This window comes from Poeciliopsis prolifica, unplaced genomic scaffold (genome assembly GCF_027474105.1).
Source record: "Poeciliopsis prolifica strain line A6 unplaced genomic scaffold, Auburn_PproV2 SCAFFOLD217, whole genome shotgun sequence".
NCBI lineage: Eukaryota > Metazoa > Chordata > Actinopteri > Cyprinodontiformes > Poeciliidae > Poeciliopsis > Poeciliopsis prolifica.
In genome coordinates, this window is record NW_026562592.1 from 29,085 (window position 1) to 53,518 (window position 24,434).

Sequence of the window (24,434 nt, forward strand, 5' to 3'; positions counted from 1 at the left end):
CCGGACCGACCCGTCCAACATCTGCTCTGATCAGCTGATTGATTAACTGATGGGCTGCTTTCAGGGTCTGAGCTCGGTCACCAGAGACACCTACGACTCCCTGCAGATGCAGCCGCTTCCGGCCCGCTAACCGGGTCGGTTCTGAAGAATCCTGCAGATCAGCACCAAGTTTTACTCTGATTGGACCCGACGGCTCCTCAACATCTGGGAATTTAAGGCTTTTCCCACCAGATTTGGAGCTTTAAAATTCTGAAATATGACAGTTTTTTATTTAGAGCTCATCAATGTGATCAATAGTTTTGATTAGTTTAAATGGAAATCAATAATTCCACTCATTAATTAGCATTCTATGCCGAGAAGTTTCACTGTTGTGTAAATATTTGTATGAGGATGAGAAACAGGAGGAAACCTGCTCAATAGTTTCTGCTTCTAATGTCTGACTGTGTGAAGTCTGAAGAACCTGAAGTCAGTTTGAACTGGATGGAAACACAAGAAGGACAATTTAAACACATTTAGTCAAATCAGAGATAAAATCAAATGAAAATAGATATTTAGGTTAACATTAATATGATGGACATTATGATCATTTAATTGTTATTCTGCTGTTTTTAATCATATTTCTTGTCTCCTATGACTCATTTTTATTAACTTTTGTTGTTTTTTATGTTTTCCTGAGAATTTCTGCTGTTTTTAGAATGTTATTAAATGTAAAGCTTTTATCTGATGATTAAATGAGTCTTAAATAAACATCTGTTACTCATTTCTGCCTCCTGGTGGACAGAATGAAGGTTTGCAATAATAAAGATTTACCTATAATTTATTCAATTTTGCCAGTAGAATTAGTTACTTATTTAATTGGAAGATTGTTTCACTCATAATTTGGGTAAATGTTGTGTTATAAGTGAAATAATCTGCATGATTCATCAATATTAAGAAATAATTGACTGAAAAGAAGCTCATGTGTTTTGCTGAAGTTATTAGTCACTGGCTCCTAGTGAGGGACCAGACCAAGAGCAGCAAGAGACCAACTAGAACTAGAAGTCAGGGTTTCCTCTGCTTCATCAGCCTGCTGGGCTGATACTGTTGTACTGTAGTGAGAAGGGGCGGAGCCTGAGGTGAGTCAGGAACAATAAGATCAGGAGAAACAGATTATTCACTTTTTATCAGTAAAACAATCAGAGGAGGGCTTCACAACCCTCCTCTGAATTATGACACTCAAAACTTTGTAATATTTTAACCCAAAAACGCAGCGGGCCGCTGATGGACGACCTTATGACCCCACCCTGAAGTGTTCCCAGGTAATTCCTGCATCAGGAATTTTGTGTTAAATGATATTTACTAGTTTGATTAACATTGATCTGAAACCTTCACCTTCCATTTATGACACATCAGAAAAGGTTCCTGCTGGACGGATCTTAATGTTTGGAGGTTGAACCTTTTTTTTTTCAGGCATGTTGGCAACGAGGAAACATTCCTGCACAGCAGAGACAGAAACTGGTAAACATCTTCCAGTGAACGGCTGCAGCAACTTAAAACCTGTTTGTAACTCTGCAGGTTTTTAATTTTCGTTGGAAACGTTTGAGACAAACTAGTTGAACAACTTAAAGCCTCCATCTAAGAGAGGCCAAAGATTAAAGAAGTTTATGTTCAGTAGTGAAGGAGGATCAGGTGAATCATCATGGAAAGACCAAAGATAAAATGAAAAATAAAAAAGATTAGAAACTGAAAAAGTTGTGAAATCTTTGCCATTTAGGAAAATGTTAAACTTTAAAAAATGTTGTGGACTATGTTTCAGATTCTTTATTTATTATTATTATTATTATTATTATTATTATTATTTGACTTTTAAATGAACTTTCTGGCCAAAATTTAGCATCAGAGCTAAAAAGATAATTAAATGTGTAGCAGTTGAATGATGTTAGCTAATGCTAATGCTAATTAATGTCTATGGTGACCTTTGACCTTCCTGCCAGGGTTCTTGAGTTATTCTGAAATGTTTGTCTTTTTATTTAGAAAAGTAAACAAAAACTATTTTAAACAGGATCAGGAACTGAAGTCGGTCATGTAGTGAAAGACGACTGGATGGATCCGACTGACTGAAACTTTAACAACAAACATCCACAAGTTACTGGATGATAAAAACTATTTCCTCCTTTCTGGGTCTTTTTCTTCTGCCCAGATCATTGATTAATATCTGGATCAATACAGTGGAGATGCAGAGGAGATAATAATGTTCCTGTAAAGCTGATCACAGTCAAAAGACGTTTTTACACCAAGATTGAATCAAACAGACGACTTTAAAACTTTTACACAGTAATGTTTCATTTTTAGATGTTGTCTTTCATTATTATTGTAGCAGAATGAAGCCTGCCCTCAGGATTGAGGACATGTGGCACCTATTGCCTCATAATCAGTGTGAGCATAAAGGAGACTCTTCAGTGGGAAGGTCACCTGGTTGACTTGCAGTGGTCGAAACTCTGAAATCAGTAAGTAATGTTTCTCCTTCTGTATAAGGCCTGTAACTTGAGTTGGATAATTCAAATAGTTTAAATCTAGAAGCTGCCTGAAGTCTCCTGTTTGATGGTGGGGTGTGGCTGTAATTTACCCTCCCCAGTTCAGCTTGGCAACAGAAAACGGCTCAGTAGTTTTATATTGTACTCATGCAGTTCAATAACATGAAATGACAATTATTTCTATATTAAACATACTGGCAATCGAATCCTCCTGCCATTTGGCTGGAAGGCTCTCTGGTCGGGGTGGAGTCATCCAGCTCTGCTAGGTGACAATGGCTTCCTCTTCCTCCTGCCATTTTTCTAAATCTCTCCTATTAATCTAACTTCATTTCAGACATAAAGCTGCTGCAGCTCACTGGAGGCCCTGCTGCTTTGTTTTTGCTTTGTTTGTTTTTTATATCCTGCTTTGTTTTCAACTATTGGTTTGGTTTCTGGGTTTATCATTTTTGATTAAATTTGCTTTGTTCCTCTTGTCTCCAGGCTGAAGGCAGTAAGGGTGGTGGGGGGGCATCCAGGGGCCTGGACCCATGTGATGTGCAAGTGACCAGTGTTGGGATTTCTTCACGATCAAGTGTCTGTTCACAAGAGCTCGGTGATTTATTTTGTTTTAGGAACCAGGACCCCACATTTGGGCTGGTAAACCTCAGTACGATGCAAATCTCTTCCCATTGTGGTTCTTTAATTTTTGTTTTTAAAACATGGATCAATGATATTAACTATTTTATGGAGGAATAAAGTTTTGTTCTCGTTGTTTACGAACCTTAAGTGCCTTACTGACCAAGTTCTTGGGTGCAACTCCCAACGTGGCGTTGACACCTGTTGGTCACCCTGTTTGAAGGGGCAGAGGAGTCGATTCATATACGATTATTTTTACCTTTAATCTGCAGTAATGAAAATGGTTCCTCTCTTTGCTGCTCAGGTTATAAATGTTCAAACTGGTTGAACTGGTGGATGAAGAACTGGAGGCTGCAGAGCCGACAGGCTGGAAAACCATCAATCTGTCCAGATCTTCTGATCAGAACCAGAACCAGAACCAGGCACCAATAGAGAGCAAATCATTTAGTTTACAAAAACTAAATGAGCAAACTGAGGAAGGAGGAAACATTCCTGCACAGCAGAGACAGAAACTGATAAACATCTTCCAGTGAACGGCTGCAGCAAGTTAAAACCTGTTCAGGAGGTTTTAACTTTTGTTGAAAACGTTTGAGACAAACTAGTTGAACAACTTAAAGCCTCCAGGCTAAAAGAGACAAAGATTAAAGAAGTTTATGTTCAGTAGTGAAGGAGGATCAGGTGAGAATCATCATGGAAAGTTTCCTTCATATCAACATTAAACATGATTAAATAAATGAATAAAATCTGTATTTAATATGAACATGTCAGATGGAGACACATCAACATTTCAAGGTTCTTGGTTCTGTTGGCTCAGATCATAACAAGCAGCAACTATTATTACTTTTATTTGTTAAATTTCTTTATAGATGAAACTGAAAATCTCCATTAATTTAATCAAATATTGATTAAAATCCTGAATATGTTTCAAACTTAAAGAAGCTTTAAACCTAAACGTGAACTTGTTGTTTAACATTTATTTCCTGGTTTCTTGTTATTCAACAGGTGAACACACCTCTGCTGTCAGGGGGCGGAGCCTCAGGTGGGTCCCATTAAAGTTCTGGAGAATCGGTCCGGTTCTCCAGTTCGCTCCCACTGGGTTTGTGTGAACAGAAGGAGAAGCAAAGATCTGATCAGGTGAGTTTTAACTCCACTTCTGGTTTCCAGTCCTGACTGGTTTCTCTCTCTGAGCTGCTGGTTCTGGTTCTGGTTCTGGTTCAGCTGAGATATGTGGTTCCTGGTTGGTGGATGAAAATATTTCAATATGAAGTCAATAATTTATTGATCAGGGAGGATTTCTCCAGATTGAATCAGTCTGTGGAGCCAGAGGACAGCTGATCACATTTCAATCAATTATTGATCAGTAAGAAGTGATTATGGTGAAATATCAACACAGCGCCCCCTAGAGTTTTTAAAAACATCCACTGCTGTTATTTAGACCTGAACTGAGTTAAAACGTCAAACCATCAGAACCAATAAAAATTACTATTGGACCCGTTTACACACCCAGCAGGAAGTCGGCCATTTTGGATCAAATGTCTTGTTTTTTGTTTGTTTGTTTCAATAGTGATGCGTAAATGACGCGTCATGAAACATTTCCACCCCTTTACAAAACTGTATTGATAATGTGTCACTCAATAGTGACACCTGCTGGACATTGAACATCCCTACAGGCAAAGCAGTTGACAGACATATTTCATGACCTGGTCTATATAATAAGACTTAAATCATGGTATTTATTGTATATTATAAATTGTATTATGTCATCAGTTAAATTCTAAATCTTAGATTCTAAAATTTAATATTTTTTGATTCAGTCAATAAATGAAGTGAACATGGACCATAAAGTGAAAATTTAAGTGAATGTGTTTGGAATGAGGATGCTTAAAGACTGAGTGTTTTTATTTTTGTTTCTTCACAAATTTTCATAAAAAAGAAAAAAAAGTTTTTCAAATATTTTGAAGTTTAGTTTGTTACGCTTTTTGACACAACTTCTACTGTAGAAAAAAATGAAGTAAACAATACATTTATATGAAATAATTAATAAAAAGCCACTGAGTAATTAGTAGAATGATTATATACCTGAGTTTCTCCAGGTGTGTCTGGGATTCATTCTGATGCCCTGTGATGCCTCAGCATTGAGAAGGTGAATTTATTGAAATAAGTCATTTCTGTCAAAAATGTGCAACTCTAAACCTGCAGAGCATAATATGAAAGTAAACTAACAGCTGAATTTGGATTCAGATAGATCAAGTAGAAAGTGGAAAGAACCGGATGAAACAACGACAAAGTGAAAACCAATTCCTTATTTTCTAATTAAGATCAAAATGGTCAAAATTACAAAACCTTTTGTTTGCTTTGAAAGGTTTCATAGTTGTCGCTGTACCGTAAAAGATCAAGAATTAGTTTGGAAATGCATCAAGTTGACAGATTTGCTTCCTTATAAACACAGTTAGGCGCCTCAGTGTCATTTCAGTTCCTCTTGGTCATGTGACTGGATGAAAGCAACACGCACCGACACGATGTTTCGTCTAAGGGCTTCATGTATGCGCCAACACATCGGTGTTGCTGGACCCATCACTATTTTTGACATTTTGACCTTCCAAGTAAAAAGTGAACTAAAAATCTGAGGTTTGTTTGTGAAAGCTCAGATGTTTGAGCTTCTTAAAAACCAAGAAAACTTTCCTCCACTCCGACCGTCGCTCTATTTCTGAGGCTCACTCTGTTTTTTTATTAATTCAGCTAATATCTGATGAATTATTGGTTCAACCACAGTAATCATTTTACAAACCCTTAATAGTAAGTCTGAATTATTGAATTATTCCACTGACGGATATTTCCAGTTCAATTGGTGGCAAGATTTTGACCTTTGACCTTTGTGCTTGTGTGTTTTAAATAAATACTTTTGGGGTACTTTTAGTTTCCATTCCAACTGCATAAGATAAAGTAAATTATTCATGACATAAAGTCTGAAACGTAATGAATCCTTCATGTTTTCCAGATAAAAGATGGCGCAGCAGCAGGAAGTCCAGCAGGAAGTCCAGCAGGAAGTCCAGCAGGAAGTGGATTTTGGTAAGTGATCAGAAGCAGAAATGAACCTTCATGAAGGAACAAATTGACCAATCACAGCCCGTGTTGCTGCCATGTGATGAACCTCAGCCTCAGAGTATTTATTGTTTTCATGTTTCCTGTTCAGTGAAGATCTGCTGGAAACTGAGTTTCTGTGAAACCTGAAGATAAAAATTTATCCAATAATCACATCATTTATTACTAATTTATTATCAAAGGCTGTCTCTGTCTTTTATCCCAACATTTGGTGACAGAGATGCTAAAGCTTAGAGATGGAGATTAAAAACTTGTTGAAAGTAAAAGACAGAAAAGTGATGAAAATGTTAATCAGTCGATATTTTCACCAATAGGTCAGACAGAGGTCACGACCCCTCTGTCTGACCTAGAACTGCCTTAAAGTTCAGTTCACAGATAAAAACTGAACACATTCACAGCCTCAGAATAAACTGGTCCATGCTGATGAAACATCCCGGTGAAACAAAACTGGTCTTTTATTTTGAAAAAGCAAACAGCTGCTTCCACTTAGGATCCGTTAGACTGATCCTAAAACCTTTTGAAGTAAATGAGAAGGCCAGTTCTCATATTCAATAGTACTGTGATTTGTATCTGTACCTCACTCACAGTAATAGCAGCGATGAGAGAGAAATGTTATGCACTGAGCGCTATATTTTTGAAAAGAATGAAAATTAATAGTTAGGAGCCCAAGATATCCCAGTGACACCAGCTCTGGAGGACCTTGACAGAAAACCCCAGAGCAATTTCAAAAGATTGTAGGGAAGCTGACACTCGATGCAACGATCAAAATTTTCACCAATAGAGCAATGTTGTTGGGCGTGAGAGCAAGTTAAAATGTTCAGCTATGTAATATGAGGTAAAGGTTAGGCAGTAGAAATCAATGGAAGTCAATGGGAAGTCTCCACAAAGATAGTCTGACAAACGTGTGTGTGTGTGTGTGTGTGTGTGTGTGTGTGTGTGTGGTGTGTGTGTGTGTGTGTGTGTGTGTGTGTGTGTGTGTGTGTGTGTGTGTGTGTGTGTGTGTGAGCATCTCAGCTGTAGGTCCTACAGACAGAGAGCTGATCGGGTCAGAACCCAGAGAACAGACACTAACAGGTCTAGTTTCTATTTTATTCACTTTAAAGGAAACAAAGTAAAGACACAAACATGATTCCAGTTTAGACCTGAAAAGGTTTAAACTCAGTTCTATCTCTAATTTCCTTCCTAAGTTCTGCATATGTTTTGTGAGGAGATGAGCCAGCAGACATCAGAAGGTCATGAAGGACTGAAGGAGAGAACAATTCAAACCAGATGTTACCTGCTGGAATCTGGTTCCTCTGATGATGGGAACCAGCTTTCTGCTTCACAGGACAGTTACTGGGACTGGATCACTGGAATGACTGGGTCTGGTTTCTCTCTCCAGAAGTCCAGAAGACGGAATATCGGCATCAAAAGAAGGAGAGAGCAGAACCTCCAGGATCCATCAGTCCATCTATGAGGAGTGACCGGTCCAAAGGAAACAACCCAAAGTTCAGTGATGAACCTGGACCCTCAGACAGAAAGTAAGAAACCAGTTTCTAACTGATTCATGTGAATCTATAGAGATAAAATATAAATGATATGAACTGGTTGATCTCAGTGTTTGAATAAAAAGCATTTTTTATTGTAAATTAATTTAAAGCTGAATAAACATGAAGGATGTTGGTCAGAAAATCAGAATTTGAATGAAGGTCTGAATGAATCAATGATGAAAATGTTGCATGAAAACAAAACCAACCAAGAATGTGAAGAGCAATGGTCCAGTTTATATACTGGGAACACTGGGTCCAGTTGATCCAGGTAGGCTGATAACCTGGCCACGCCCACTGAGCCTCAGCAGCTCCAAACAGAAAGGTCAAAGGTCAAAGCGGCTCCAGAGGACTGGGCTGGACTTTTGGTTCTGAGGTTCTTCTTCCTGGTCGGTTCTTGGGTTCTGGTCTTTCATGATCCACATCGGCTCTTCAGACCAGATGAACAGCTTTAGTTCTGATCCTCTGCTCTCCACCTTCTGCCACTAGATGGCAGCAGTGAGACTCTTTGCAGTGCATTCTGGGTATTGGAGTTTTATCAATGGATACGACAGAAGAACTTTGTGGAATAATTCCTAGAAATATAATATGATCAGCTCCATCAAACTGGAACATGAGCCTGTTGTTCTGCAGGTTCTGCTGTGACCCAGAGAAAATGTTCAGTTTGACCCAACAGATCAGTCTGAATGTTTTATTCTGGAGCTTTAAACTTTCTGCTTCTGTGCAGCAGTTTGTGTTCAGAGCTTCTTCTCTGGTTTTTATCTCAGTTTCTCACTGATTGATGATCTGGATAACAACATGTTTGTGTTTCAGAGGGCAGAACCACAGATGGAGAGCAGAACCTCCAGGACCCATCAGTCCGTCTATGAGGAGTGACCGGTCCAAACCAGATCCTCCAGACTTCAGTAATGAACCTGGATCATCAGAACCAGAGTAAGAAACCAGTTTCTAACTGATTCATGTGAATCTATAGAGAAAAAATATAAATTAACTGGTTGATCTCAGTGTTTTAATAAACAGTAACTTAATTTTCTTACTGATTAATTTAAAGTTAGACATGAAGGATGTTGGTCAGTAAATGAGTTTGAATGAATTAATATGGATTAAAATGTTGCATGAAAACAAAAACATGTGAGGAGCAACAATTCAGATTGTCTGTAAACCCACTGAAGCAGTGAAACCAGCATCTTCCAGACTGGGAACACTGGCATCAGTCATCATACCAAATATAATTCAATGAAGTACTTAAAACCAGAAATCATCAATGTTCTGAGGTTCTGTTCTGACCCAGTTTCTGGTCCCTGGTTCTTTGTGGACCTGCATGAACATGTCCAGCTCCAGCCTGTTGCTAGTGAATATTTCAGTGATGAAGAAATGTCTTCACAGGAGCAGCTTTAGTGAGGAGGAGCTTCCATCCTGCTGTGCTTTGGGTCAGAATGTTCTGATGGATCCAGGCTGGACCAGCTGCCCCCAGTGTGGGAAACGACCCAGAACAGGATCTGGACCGACAGCCAATCAGAGCAGCCGTGCTCCAGGTGAGACTGAACATGTCCAATCAGAGCTTCTTCCTTCCAGATCCACGTCTTTAGTTGAGATTTGAACATTTAAGGATTAAAAGTTTTATGTCTCAGTAACTCAACTTAATAAACTATTCATTTAATTTCAGCCTGTTCAAAAAATGGCCACAAGATAAATGTACAAATTTGACTTTATTTTGTTCATTTTAAAATGAGAAGTGAAGACTCTTACTCTGAAGGGTCATGTTGCAGCAAGTTAAAATAATCATAATATGATGAATCTGCACATTTTAGTTAAAATCATAGACATTGTAAAACTCATAGCTGAAGGGTTTCTGTATTTTATGTTTTCTCCTACATATTATGTTATTTCTAAGTTATTTAAGTGCCATAAGGTCTGTATTATTATTATTATAATTATTAATATTGTTTTTAATTTTAAAATGAGCAGCTCTAAATAAAACATTTCATAGAATCAATTTGATGATTCTTACAGATAATTTTATTTGTGTTTCAGCACATTATGAGTTTTAGGGGAATGAAATAGCAGAAAGGATGGCTCAGGGTATTGGTTGATATTAATGTTATGTTTAGAATAACAGAAATAAAGTGAATAATAAAACAATAAAAGAAAGAGAGGTGACAAAAGTTCTGGGTCAGCAAATTGCCCACCTGCCAATATGGTTAATCTGATTCTGCTGAAAAGGATTTTTATCCTACTTTTATTGGTTATTACACCAGGCCGTTAAGGTTCTGCTGGAAAATTGCATCTTACAATTCAGAAAATGACTAAAGGACAATTCCACATAATTTCTCGCCACATTGAGCATCTTTAATGTGATCTACTTCAAAACTAAAATGGTTTTCACGAGGCAGAAAGTGATTTTGAGCAACCTCAGAGGTCACTGAAGTCTCTGAAAAGCTCCTGGTTCAAGGTTGAGGTTCAGCCTGGAGATGATGGTAAATGTAGAATATAATAAGGAGTTATGTTACAGAAAAGCTTCTTCAGGAAGTGAATAGTTTGTGATCCAAACGTTGTTGGAGAACAATCAGGCAGATGAATGTGAGGACAGCAGAGCTGCAGCAGCAACAGAGGAGTGGAGGACAATCTGGGGACCAACAACTAGAACAGAAACCTTTATTCACTCTGACAATATAACACAGACTGCATTATATATATTTACAGTATGAATGCAAAATGTAATAATACTAACAATCTGAGGAAAGTCATTTTAAATGTGAACATTATCGACATAATGAGTCATTTCTTTGGCAGATTAAAGCTTTTTCTCCAGATTTTTTTCATAAAGGCTGAAAAATGAAGGGAGGAAACATTTTTCTGTTTCTATAAGGACAATGATGACATGATGCAGAAGAGTTGATGTTACTGAAAACTCCTGGATTCAATGACTCTGATGGTTTTGTTCCAACTTTATCACTGCATCATGTTTTTTACTACATTTGTCTTCTGTGTTTCATTTTTAAGTCTGAATTGTAAATGTGTGGCAGTGAGCATGTAGAAACAGTAAAAACAGAGAGAGGAGAATGAAAACATGTCCATACATAGAGTATGGAATATTCAGAACAATTCAAAGAGCATCAAACGTTATAAAACTGCGTTTTGAAGCCAAAATACCTTAGAAATATTCTGAGCCAACCATGAGAATCAAGGCATTTCAAAATAAAACTCAGTTTCACACAAAGACGCAGCTTAAATGTTTGGCTGTTGAACTGAATTGTTCAAAGTGGCAATAAAGTTAATAATCTATCAGCAGCTTCACAAATCTCTTTTATAAACATTACATTACCAAGACACATTAAAACAAACCTTTATCTTGGATTCTTTCTATTCTCCCTCTTTTCTTTCTCCCTGAATGATAAATCATTTTTTAGACATTGTTTTCCAACTTATCTTCTGATCAGAGCTTTGGACGTTTGGATCGGTTCTGGAAGCACCAGGAGCTATTTTATTCTTTTGGTCTATAAAACTATGATTTCTACATACATTATCAAATATATTGTAACAAACCACTTCATGAGGAAATTGTGTGATTATGTCATTGTGATGACATAGAAATGGATATAAAATAAATCAGGTCCACTGATGGGGCCCCTTGGAGGCCCTGGGGCTGCTTAGTTTCTTGGGCCGGCCCTGAGACTGACGTTGGAATAACTTTCTCTAATTATTGAATTATGTTTCCTTCATCAAAGTTTATGAAGAAGAACCAAACTGGCCACTTTATTAGTCCAGCAAATTGTTTTTATTTTGTTTATTTTCTTTCTTTTTTCAGATATTGTTGATCTGTATCAGCCTGACCTTAAAGCATCTCTGAAGATGATGTTCCAAAGTCTCTCTGAAGGCGTCGCTGAACATGGAAATAAAACCGATCTGAACCAGATCTACACTGAGCTCTACATCACAGAGTGGTCAACTAGAGAGGTCAACCAGGAACATGAGGTCAGACAGATTGAAACAGCATCCAGGAAACAAGAAACAATCAGAAGAGAAGACATCTTTAAAGTCCCACCTGGAGGAGATCAGCCAATCAGAACAGTGATGACCATGGGCGTGGCTGGCATTGGGAAAACACTGTTAACACAGAAGTTCACTCTGGACTGGGCTGAAGGCAAAACCAACCAGAACATTGAGTTCATATTTCCATTCACCTTCAGAGAACTGAATTTACTGAGAGAGAAAAAGTTCAGCTTATTAGAACTGATTCATGAACGATTCACTAAAACCAAAGGAATCAGAAACTTTGAATCGTTCCAGGTTCTGTTCATCTTTGATGGTCTGGATGAAAGTCGATTTAATCTGGATTTCAAGAACAATCTGATCCTGACTGATGTTACAGAGTCCAGCTCAGTGGATGTTCTGCTGACAAACCTCATCAGGAAGGAACTGCTTCCCTCTGCTCTCCTCTGGATAACCACACGACCTGCAGCAGCCAATCAGATCCCTGCTCAGTGTGTTGACATGGTAACAGAGGTCAGAGGGTTCACTGACCCCCAGAAGGAGGAATACTTCAGGAAGAGATTCAGAGATGATGAAGAGAAGGCCAGCAGGATCATCTCCCACATCCAGAAATCCAAAAGTCTCCACATCATGTGTCACATCCCCGTCTTCTGCTGGATCACTGCTAAAGTTCTGGAGGATGTGATGAAGACCAGAGAGAGAGAGAAACTACCCAAGACTCTGACTGAGATGTACATAGAGTTCCTGAAGGTTCAACTCAAAATCAAGGAGGAAAAATATGATGGAGGAAAAAAGAGCAAATCTATCTGGAGTCCAGAGAACAGGAAGCTGATTGAGTCTCTAGGAAAACTGGCTTTTGATCAGCTGCTGAAGGGAAACCTGATCTTCTATGACAAAGATCTCACACAGTGCGGCATCAACATCCAAGATGCTGCGTTGTTCTCAGGAGTTTTCACTGAGATGTTTAAAAGAGAGAGAGGGACACGCGACGTCTCCATCTACTCCTTTGTTCATCTGAGCATCCAGGAGTTTCTGGCTGCAGTCTACATGCTCCACTGCTTCACCAGCAGGAAGTCAGAGGAGATCAAGACGTTCCTGGGAGACGAATGCAGAGAATCATCTCTAGATGAGTTCATGAAGAAAGTCATGGAGAAATCCCTCAGCAGTGAAAATGGCCACCTGGACCTGTTTGTCCGCTTCCTTCATGGTCTCACTGTGGAGTCCAACCAGAGAGACTTAGAAGATCTGCTGGGTCAGACAGAGACCAGTCCAGAAACCATCCAGAGAATCATCACCAACCTGAAGGAGATGAACGCTGATAGAATCTCTCCTGCCAGAAGCATCAACATCTTCTACTGTCTGGTGGAGATGAACGACGTCTCATTTTATCAGGAGATCCAACGGCTGCTGGATTCAGGGAAGAAGCTCTCAGAGTCTGACTGTTCAGCTCTGGCCTTCATGCTGCAGATGTCAGAGAAGGTTCTGGATGAGTTGGACCTGAAGAAGTACAACACATCAGAATCAGGACGACAGAGACTGGTTCCAGCTGTGAGGAACTGCAGAAAGGCTCGGTGAGTCCAGATGTTTTCATTGTGTGATGCTGATTCAGCTCTATTGTCCTCCTGTTTCTTCTTCTGTCTTCAAGTTGATTCTGGATGTTTTTGCTCTTTATCTACTTCCTTCATCCTCTGGATTATTTTTCATAAACTTTATATTTTGTTGTTTTTACAGTTTCAGAAATATAAATACTTTGAACATTCAAACCTCCACTAACAAAAGCTGCAAAGTATCTTGTTGAACAAAGACAATTAAATAATAAAACAATAAAAGCCAAAGTGAGAACTTTCACAATAAAACTAGATGATTACATTGATCCTCCAGTTGGTTCCAGGTTCAGGTTTCTTCTCTTCCAATATTTTTATTGATCAGCAGAAAGTCTTCATGACAGTCAGTCTCTCCACTGGATGAATTTCCTTAATTATTTCCTTCCAGTCTAATGTGAATGTTCTGATGATCATCATCATCATCATCAGTGTTGCATGTTATTCGCCCAGGAAAACATTAAAACATTCTGGGGAGGAAATTTCACATGTTCTCTGATGAGATTAAAATAAGTTTGTGTCAAACTGACTGTCTGTTCGTGTCTGCTGCTCCTTTGTGGTGTTAATTTAAAAACTCAGCATGCAGAAGCTGCTGGTTGCTTATCTTGACTCTGAGAGCATTCTGCTAAAGAAACCAGGTTCTGCAGAGCAAGAGAGACGTTTTGTAACAAGCAGAAATATTAAGTAGGGAACTGGTTACAGGTCTGAGAACAAACACAAAGCGTTCGGTTCCCCATGTACACTCAATCAATCAATCAATCAATCAATCAATCAATCAATCAGTCAATCAATCAATCAATCAATCAATCAATCAATCTGATTGATTGATGTACACTCACTGCTAAGTTAATGATGAATATTCATGAATATTTATCTTATGCTAGTCGACACATACAGTTACATTTAGCTATCAAGCTGCAGCATTTATGCTGCACTATGCTGTAGCATCATAAATGCTGCAGCATAGTGCAGCATCATAAATGCTGCACTATGCTGCAGCATTTATGATGCTGCAGCTCGTGGTAAAAATGAGTCAATTTTTTAAAATAAAGTTGTTTATCAGAAAACCTAAAGATCAAATCAGGATTGATTTAACACCAGAGACAGAAAAATAGAGCAAAAGGTGATTTGAACTGCAGTTGGAACAATTATTGACAATATATACAGGGGTTAAAGTTCATCAATAACTGGTTCAATCCTCCATTAATCACAAACACTGAAAAATAAGTTGATTAAATTCATTAAAAATGTCCAAATGCTGATAAAGATCCAGTTCAGTTTCACCAAACCAAGAACCAAAGTACTGAAGAGGGAGTTGGGAAAGCATTTATTGATTTAATATAGATCAGATATTGACTCGATCAATATCTGCCGATAACAGATATTGATCAGTTATCGGCGTTTGATTCATTAATTTCAACCTCAAATGATTCGTTGACACATTTTCAACTTTGGTTCTGACTAGAATTGGATGATTGTTTGCTGATTGATCATTGATTATGGACCAGAAATCAACCATTCTGACTATAATCCATCGTTGACGTAGCATCCTGTGCTATCAGGTCGGCTAACTCTGGTCAGTTAGCGTTAGCAGTTAGCGTTAGCAGTTAGCGTTAGCAGCTCATCGTCTGGTCTTGTTCCTTAATAGTTCCTCCCATAATGTTGTTGTTCTCTGATGGATCAATAAAAGCAGCAACGTGGCGATGAGGGTTCAGCCTCGGCCACAGACCCTTTCCTGAATCTGATAATCCACATTAATCTTAATCCTGGCAGAATGTGATTCATACAGACTGAAACAACCTATAATCTGATTATTAAAGCCAAATCTGTCCAGAGCTCAATAAAGATATTTCCAACACATTGAATCAAAAGCCTTTTCAGCATCTAAATGACTTTATTGATTCTGTTTAACCTTTGACCTGTGAGGTCAGGAGCCCACGTTGTCATGGGTTTGAATGTTGATGATAAAACCAGATTAAATCTGATCTGTGTCTGTAATTCCTGGGATTATAATATTTATCCAGTGTTGCTGCAGTGATCCTGTAATCAATGTTTCAAACTGATGTTGGTTTATGAACCACATCCAGTTTCATCTTTACCAGGTTTAGGAATCACTGACATCTCTGCTCTGATCCAAGATGGCGGCGTTTCCCCTCCACAAAGTTCTGATCTAATCAATCCTTCAGCAGCCGCTCTGCCGGGTCGCCTCCTCACCTGCCGTCTGATTCCCTTTCAGTCTTTAATGACTTTATTGATCAGTGATTAGTTGTTAGTGGATGATTTTGATCTGTTCCTATCGATGGTGAATCCAGAGCAGCAGCAAAAACTGCATGAGGCTGAGAGCAGAACTGAGTGGAGGATCATTCAACAGATTCTCATGTGTTTTAGAGATCGGTGTCTTTATCTGTTGGATTTTAATTTATTGATAAATCTATTAGTTTGCTATCAGTTTCTTTGCTTTGATCTATTTCCATAATAGTTGAGTTGAATAAATTTATCCTTTTCCTCCATCTGGTTTCATAGAAACAGTTTCTTGTTTCTCTGATTTGTTATTATTATTATTTTCCATACGTTGTATTTGTAGAGATTTTAGTTTTCTAATCTTTTAAACATTTCTCTCTTTCTCGTTAGAGAACCAGATAATTAAAGTTTTTGCTTCGTCCCATAAAATCCAGGGAGAAAAATCCTCTGTGTTGTTCTGGTTCAAATCATCTTTGAGTCGTTTTTCCTGAAATCTGTTAAATTTAGTGTCATTAATAAACTATAATTATTGTTGATTCTCCACAGGGTTTCTTTGGTTCATGACCCAAAAGGGTCCGGCCCTTTCCAGGCCCTGGTCTATCCCTGGTCTTGCGCTGGTCCGACCCGGATCTGGCCCTGGGCTGGCCCTGGTCCGGCCCTGGTCTGGCCCGGGTCCGGTCCTGGTCTGGCGCTGGTCCGGCGCTGGTCCGGCCCGGGTCCGGCCCTGGTCCGGCCCAGATCCGGCCCTTTCCAGGCCCTGGTCTGGCCCGGATCCGGCCCTTTCCTGGCCCGGTTCTGTCCCTGGTCTTGCGCTGGTCTGGCCCGGATCCGGCCCTTTCCTGGCCCGGGTCTGTCCCTGGTCTTGCGCTGGTCCGGCCCGGATCCGGCCCTTTCCTGGCCCTGGTTTTGCCGTGGCCCGGCCCTGGTCCGGCCCGGATCCCGCCCAGGTTCGGCCCGAGTCCGGCCCTTTCCTGGCCCGGGTCTATCCCTGGTCCTGCGCTGGTCCGGCCCGGATCTGGCCCTGGTCCGGCCCTGGTCTGGCCCGGGTCCGGTCCTGATCTGGCCGTGGCCTGGCCCTGGTCCGGCCCTGATCCGGCCCGGGTCCGGCCCTGGTCTGGCCCTGGTCTTGCGCTGGTCTGGCCCGGGTCCGGCCCGGATCCGGCCCTTTCCTGGCCTGGTTTTGCCGTGGTCCGGCCCTGGTCCGGCCCGGATCCGGCCCAGGTTCGGCCCGAGTCCGGCCCTTTCCTGGCCCGGGTCTATCCCTGGTCTTGCGCTGGTCCGGCCCGGATCTGGCCCTGGGCTGGCCCTGGTCCGGCCCTGGTCTGGCGCTGGTCCGGCGCTGGTCCGGCGCTGGTCCGGCCTGGATCCGGCCCTTTCCAGGCCCGGGTCTGACCCTGGTCTTGCGCTGGTCTGGCTCGGGTCTGGCCCGGGTCCGGTCCTGGTCTGGCCCGGGTCCGGTCCTGGTCTGGCGCTGGTCCGTCCCGGGTCCGGCCCGGGTCTTTGCCGATCTCATAAGTATATTTTAAAATGACCATTTCCAGTGGGGTGACAGTAGGGGTGGCAAGGCCTCTGTTGGGGGTGGCAAATGCAATCCCTGCCACCCTCTGTCTCCGCCTCTGCTGTCTGAGACGTTTTAATTTTGCTGGAGACCAGAAAATGATTTTAGTGAAAGTTCCAGTTTCATATCAATATCTGATACTTTGAGTCCAAAATGTTCCTAATAATCATTACTTACTGTCAACACATTGAATCAGGAGATTCTCTATGATCCATGCAGCAGAAAATGGATCCCAACATCTTCTAGTTACTGGAGAAATTTCACTGCTTCATCATGAAAAATGGACCCAAACACTCTGGTTCTGGTTCTGTCCACCATGATCCATATCATCACTATAGTAGATCAGACTGATGGACTGAGAGTTTATCAGTCTGTCTCATCTCAATGTGTGCAGACATATTAATGAGGATCATCTGCAGATCCTGGGTCACCTGGACCCGGTTCTGACCCAGTCCAGACGGTTCAGACCGGAAGGAGCAGCAGGACCGGTTCTGCTGCTGCTCTGCAGGACGACCAGAACAACATGAAGCTTTTAGCTGCAGCAGGTTGACGACTGTCCACTTTCTACTTTGTTAAAGCATCAAATCCAGCAGATGAACGGAGACAGAACTGGAGCATCATGTGTTTGTTCTGCTCCCAGTTTCCTCTGTGGCAGCATTTAATAACCTGCTGCTGGGAAACATGTTTCTATACAATATATTACTATTATTCATGATGATGCAGCAGATAGTGGCTCAACAAACCCAGAGATGCCAGAGGTCCACAGCAGCTGGACTTCCTGTTCTGCTCACTTCATTTAGAACTCACTTCCTGCTTGATCTAAACGGTCTAGTCCAAGTCAGAGCTGTGAGCAGTTCCTCCTCCTCTCCATCATCTCCAGTCGTTTCCTTCATTCAGCTCAGTCAGCCTCTTCATCAGCTGCTGCAGAGAAACTGAACTTTCCTTCACTGATGATAGAAGATCTTCAACATCTGACTGCAGCTGAAGGTCTGAGGACATGAAGCCTGGACCAGAACCAGAACCAGAACCTGGACCAGAACCAGAACCAGAACCTGGACCAGAACCAGAACCTGGACCAGAACTAGAACCTGGACCAGAACCAGATCCTGAACCTGGACCTGGACCAGAACCTGGACCAGAACCAGAACCTAAACCTAAACCTGAACCTGGACCAGAACCAGAACCTGGACCAGAACCTGGACCAGAACCAGAACCAGAACTGGATCAGAACCAGAACCTGGACCAGAACCAGAACCAGAACCAGAACCTGGACCAGAACCAGAACCTGGACCAGAACCAGAACCAGAACCAGAACCTGGACCAGAACCAGAACCTGGACTTTAACCAGGAACTGCACAGATTCTCTGTGGGGTCAAACTCAGTAGATATTGATCAGATGATGATCAGATGATGATCAGATGATGACATCACTGTTATCATATTTTAGTCTGTTTATGATCCAGATTGATTTCATTAGAACTGAATTTATTTCTTCTCTAATCACAGACTTGGTGACTGTTCGCTCCAAAAGGCTGAATGTGAAGTTTTGGCCTCGGCTCTGAAGTCCAACCCAGATCTGACTGAACTGGAAATAAATCAGATCTACATGTATAAAGGTGGAGAATCTGATATGAAGCATCTGGTTGAGATCCTGGAGAATTCAGTCAGTAAAGTGAAGCATATGGGGTTTGTTTTCTCTATTTATTCAATAAAATCATTTATTGATTCTTTAATCAATAGTTAATCAATTTAATGTTAATATATATTATTTTAAAACAACTTGTTTAATCATGAGAATAAAATCTCTAAAACTTTTGACCTTATTAATTATTTTCTTATTTCAGACTTTGAGATTATTGAACTTTGTTTTTCAGTTTTTCTCTTTAAAATGTTTTTGATGAACAAAATGAGTAAAATAATTGAAATGCTGTGAATGAATGATGGAGATGTTTCAGTTTGGTAAAGATTCAGATGCTTTTATTTCTGATTCTTTACATCAGAATGAAATGTTGATCCTCCAGAGCCACAAACACTGACGAGTTCAAATCCTCATTAATGAACGTCTAAGAAACCACTGATTGTAGAAAAGCAAATCTAGATGCAATGAATGAAAGTGAGGTTTGCAGCAGCAGCAGGTTCCTCAGCTTTGTCCTGAGGCTGTGGTTCTGTTGGGCCGGGTCAGAGAGGAACCGTCTCCTGAGGAAATAATGGCCTCCATTGGCTTTCAGCAGCTTTATTAGGAACCCAAAGGCCATTAATGAAGAACCTGACTGGTTCTGATCCAGTTACCAAGTCGGGTCTGATGATCAGGAACCAGCAGAAATAGCTCAACTCATCCAGACTGATAGAAAACTTTGAGTTTCTTTGTTGATCAAATGTTCTGGTTCTGCTGGTTTGGACTCTTTAAACCAGTTTGACTGGATCAGATGTTAGAATCAGTTCATCATGTTTCTTTTACATTCAGGGAAATTAATTTATACATTTTATTATTGATTTGTTTATATTTCAGTTTTAACTGCATCCTGTTGGTTCACATCTTTTTCTTTATTCAGATTGAGTGGCTGCAGTTTCTCAGAGACCACTGGACGTCTCTGTTCTCAGCTCTGAAGTCCAACCCGACCCATCTGACAGTACTGGGCCTGATCAGAACCAACCTGGAAGATTCTGGACTGAAGGATCTCTGTGGTTTTCTACAGACTGAAGGCTGCAGACTGGAGATATTGGTGTATGTAATGATATAATTATTGATATTTCTGTGAATAATTCTATATAATTGATCATCAATCAAAGTTCATTTCTTCTGATCTAATCAATATTTTCTGAGTTTGTTCCTGGATCCAGAGTTTAATTTAGTTTCTCTGTGTAACTGAGTTGGACCTGCTGATCTGAGGTCAGAACAGGACAGCATTCGGACCCCAGTGTGTAGAAATCCCCCTCAGGTCAAGCAGGTCAAAGGTCATCCAGTCTAGAAAAGTGAAATCCTGGAATCTGACAGGAACAAATCAATAATCAATGATTGATGCTTCAACACTTTGATCAGAACCTGGAATGATTTTACTGACTAAAATCCTCCAACACATCATGACCCAGTACCAGGTTCTGGTTCTGGTTCTGAAGTCAGCAGGTCTTTATTGGAGCAGCAGCTTGTTGGCATTAATATTCATGAGAATCTTTAACTGGTTCTGTTGGACTGGTTAACCTGCATCCTGTTGGTTCACATCTTTTATTCTTTATTCAGGTTGATTGACTGCAGGTTGTCAAAGATCAGCTGTGATTATTTGGCTTCAGCTCTGAAGTCCAACCCGACCCGTCTGACAGAACTGGTCCTGAGAGAAAACAACCTGAAGGAATCAGATGTTCAGCAGCTGAAGGATCTTGTAGAGACTTTAGAGTAAGTAAATGTTTGTAGTGAGTCCAGCTGCTGTCAGCATATTGAACTAAACCCAGTCAGCATCAAAGCAAAGATCCAGTGTTCCCAGTAAAGCTGCAGCTTCTCAGTGGGAGGAGAATGGTTCAGGCTTCCTGATTGGACACAGCAATCAGCCAATCACAGGAACAGCAGCTTGCTGTGTTGTTGCTGTGTCCATGTCTCCAGGACGTCCAGCTGGACTCCAGCCGTCCAACATGTCTAGAGACAGTGGTCCTCATTCATCAAACAGCAGCAGATCTGATCTCAGACCTGCTTGTTCTCTCAGTTCAACAGGAAACAACTGATCAGGTTCATCTTGGTCACAGCTCTGAGATCAGTCTGACTGGAAACCATCTACTGGATGTGCTGCGTCACTGACTGCTACTGGAAACACTCACTGATCTGCTCTCCTTCCTTCTTCTCTCTGCAGGTGGAGATGATCTCTGTAAAGTAGAGAACGTCTCTGTGTCCTGCTGATCCTCACAGGTTGAAGCTGCAGCAGTTTGAGTCTAAAGAGACTCTGGATCAAGATGATGACCTTTGACCTCAGAACATTTTCTATTTCAAATATTTTCCAGACGTCGATTGTTGAAGATTTTCAGTTTTATTTTTCATCTGATCTGTTTGATGATCTGCAGGAACAAAAGAGAGAAAAATACTCTGAGTTTGTTAGAAAAGTTGAATTGAGCAAAACATGAAGCATAAATTTCATTAAAAAGCTTTAAAGAGTTTGTTAATGGGACAAAATGTCATTTTATTCTGTTGAGGTGAAAAAAGTTGATCTAAAATCAGACATGATAGCAGCTCTATAGATTCAGAGCCAAACAGTAAAACTTCCTCTGGATCTGTGGCATTAAATCCACTTGAGATCCAGACGTCCTGACCAGATCCTGCAGAGAAAAGAAACAATATTTGAACGTGGATCATTTGGACTCGGCTGCTTGGATGTGTGTTTGGATTTGAAAGGTTTGTTGTGAAGCAGAAAGTTGATGAAGTTCACAGTGAAGACGACTTCAGTCCACCTGAAACCTGGTTTCACTCAAACGTCTTTATTCACTTTAAGTTTCTGATGCAACAAGAAGGAAGAAAAGGTCAAAGGTGAACCAGAGATCGACTCCATGTTGCTCACAGATGTGATGGGATCAGTTTGCACAGCTGTTCAAGGAGAACAGTTTTATTTTCCTGCTTTTGTTGATGGATGCAAATTTGCATCAGAAGATGAGAAAATAACTTTCTGTGGTTTATTTGTGTGGATTTAAAGTGGAACAAGTTTAAAGAAAAACTAGAGGAGAAACCTGAGCCAGCGTTCTGACAGACCAAACACTGAGGAAGCAGAGTTTGCATCGTCAAAGTGACGAAATCATCTGAATGTTGTGACTCGTTTCCCATCAAATCCCTGACAGGAGAAGCAAAACCTCACGTCTCCAACATGAAGCTGCAACAGGATGCAGAACTTCCACCGAGCGTCACGTCACTCACAGCAGATCAGGAGCCTCGCTCTTCACCTCAACACCGCCTAAAACCTGGGACCAGGGGTTAAAGGTCATCTCCTGCACCTAGTGCAACATTTCACTTCTCATGAGAGCGCGTCTCAGTTTAGAGGCCAAAACCAGCAAGAAGCTTCAGAGTTTTCCTGCAACATAGCTCTGGTCTATTGGCTTCAGTGAGGCTGGTTTTACTGAAGATGTGTTCAGGTACGCAGGAAAATTCAGCGCTGAGACAGACGGGACGAGCGACTCCACCTCTGATGATGCTTGGACAAAAGTTTATATGTTCATGAGATGAAACAGTTAATTTTCCTCACATATCAGGACATTCTCCATCGGTCATCCTGCCGTCGTTCTGGATTTATTCATTATTTACATCATCAATAGAAATTGTTCAACCAGATGTTTCTCTTTGTTTTAATTTTCACTGTTATAAAGTCAGATCAAGTCAGCTTACATTAGTGTTGTTAAATAAGAGTCACTGCAGGATTTTATTCAGTTTGATTAGAAATAAAACGTCTTGTAAAGAGTTTATTACAGCAGCTTTTTTTTATAATTTAAACAGTTTTTAAAATAATAAAGAACAGTTGTTCTTATGTCAGCTGGTTGTTTTTTCTTGATATTTGAAGCTTTTTCACACTTTCATTCTCAAAATTAACAACAGTTAATATTTCTGGGATTGTTACACAATAAAATGTAGGATTTTTTCAAACTAAATTTCCATCTATTGTAAAATAAAATATTACTTTATAAGTAGTTGTTCACTTTGTATCTAAATTATTCTAATAATTAATCTCTATCTCTAATAACATACATGTATGAAATATATAAATTATTATTCACAGGATTAAGTTAATATAACTTGTCATTAGAAACTAGTGAAAAGTTTAAAAGTTTATTAGTTTTATGATGGTTGATTGAGTTCTTACTGCCCTCTGGTGGTGAACTATCATAACTACAGACATTCTTCATATAAATTGTTAAACCGGATGTTTGTTTTAATGTAAAATTTTATAACGTCAGATCAAAGTTAACTCCAAACAGTGAATCAAAATATGTCTGAATAACAAACTAGACAGAAATCTGTGATAATGACTCGGGATGTCTTTTAGTTTTTCTCTAAACTCCACATTAATGGATATTAAACATAAATAATGCGGCATTTCTCAGGGCTGTAGTTCCCACTAAGGCCACCAGAGGGCGTAAATACCCCGCTCTGAATATAGAGGTGAGTTTGAAGAGCTGCAGCTGGTTTCTGGAAATCAGTGTTTTATCTGTCAGTGTGAACTAGAAGCATCTCCACAGAGACGAAAACATCCCGCAGAGACTCTGAGCGGAGCTAACGATGCTAACAGACTAGCAGCGGCTTCAGAGGAGCTGTGGTTCTTAAAACTGGAGCTTCAGCTCAAACAGAGCTGAAACAAACTCTGGTTTAGGCGATAAGATGCTGAGCTTCCGGTCTGAAGGTAGGAAAATATTTATGAAAAGTTTAATTATCCTGCAAACAGTCAGAATAATGTTGATATTTTAGCTGCAGAGCCGCGCGAACTGAACTATTAATATCAGAGCAGGGCGGTTTCTGCCCTCTAGCGGACCCAGATGATAACTACACCTACTTGATAAAGTTAGAGCGTTTACAAACTACATTCACTTCGGTGAGTACTTTCACATTAAGAGCCATAGAAACGAGTTCCTCTGTTAGCTTTCATTTGAAATAAGACATTTTACTTCTGTTGTTTTTCTCTCTGAAACAAAAAACTGTTATTCAAAAGCAGCAAATTAAATTTTACTCATCTCAAACTGAAATGATTATCAATTCATAAAAGTATTTTAATAACATTAAGAGCAGCCCCATCTCTGACCCGGTTCCCCTCTGACCCGGTTCCATCTCTGACCCGGTTCCATCTCTGACCGGTTCCCTCTCTGACCCGGTTCCCTCTCTGACCCGGTTCTCTCTGACCCGGTTTCCTCTGACTCTCTTGCGTTCATGAAATCAGTTCCTTCATTCAGAGACTCAAACTGAAATGTTCTTCAGTGAAGAAGAAACTTCATCTGGTTCTGATGTTGAAGCTGCAGCTTGAATCCGTCTCAGGATTCGGATCAGAATCCAGTTCGTATCACCGATCAGCATCACTGTGGCTCCAGAACCTGGCCTATCTCTACCTGTGCAGGCCGGTTGAGGCCAAGAGGTCAGAGGGCAGAACCAGAACTGGATGGTGCCGTCATGTCGATGTTTAGATTTAATCTAAAAATTAAAGATTAAATCTCTCTAATATAAATTAGAGAGATTTTAGATTCTCTCTAAAGTCTCAACTTTTAGAGATTCTCTGGAGATAAAACAGAAAATTACAGTTGGAATAACAAAGGTCAGTTTGAATTATGAGACAAG

At 40.3% G+C, this 24,434-nt stretch overlaps 1 protein-coding gene across 1 annotated transcript; it reads left to right on the forward strand.

Moving 5' to 3' along the window:
- The first annotated feature begins 3,085 nt into the window (after positions 1-3,085).
- On the forward strand, positions 3,086-22,576 carry LOC129357004 (NLR family CARD domain-containing protein 3-like). Its single transcript, XM_055026532.1, is given in 12 exon segments — positions 3,086-3,105; positions 4,131-4,262; positions 6,127-6,197; positions 7,612-7,750; positions 8,570-8,689; positions 9,143-9,291; positions 11,565-13,320; positions 18,656-18,835; positions 19,702-19,727; positions 19,730-19,874; positions 20,388-20,540; positions 20,989-22,576. Coding segments are annotated over 10 exon segments (2,742 nt in total). The 5' UTR covers positions 3,086-3,105; positions 4,131-4,262; positions 6,127-6,133; the 3' UTR covers positions 20,999-22,576.
- Positions 22,577-24,434: the final 1,858 nt, after the last annotated feature.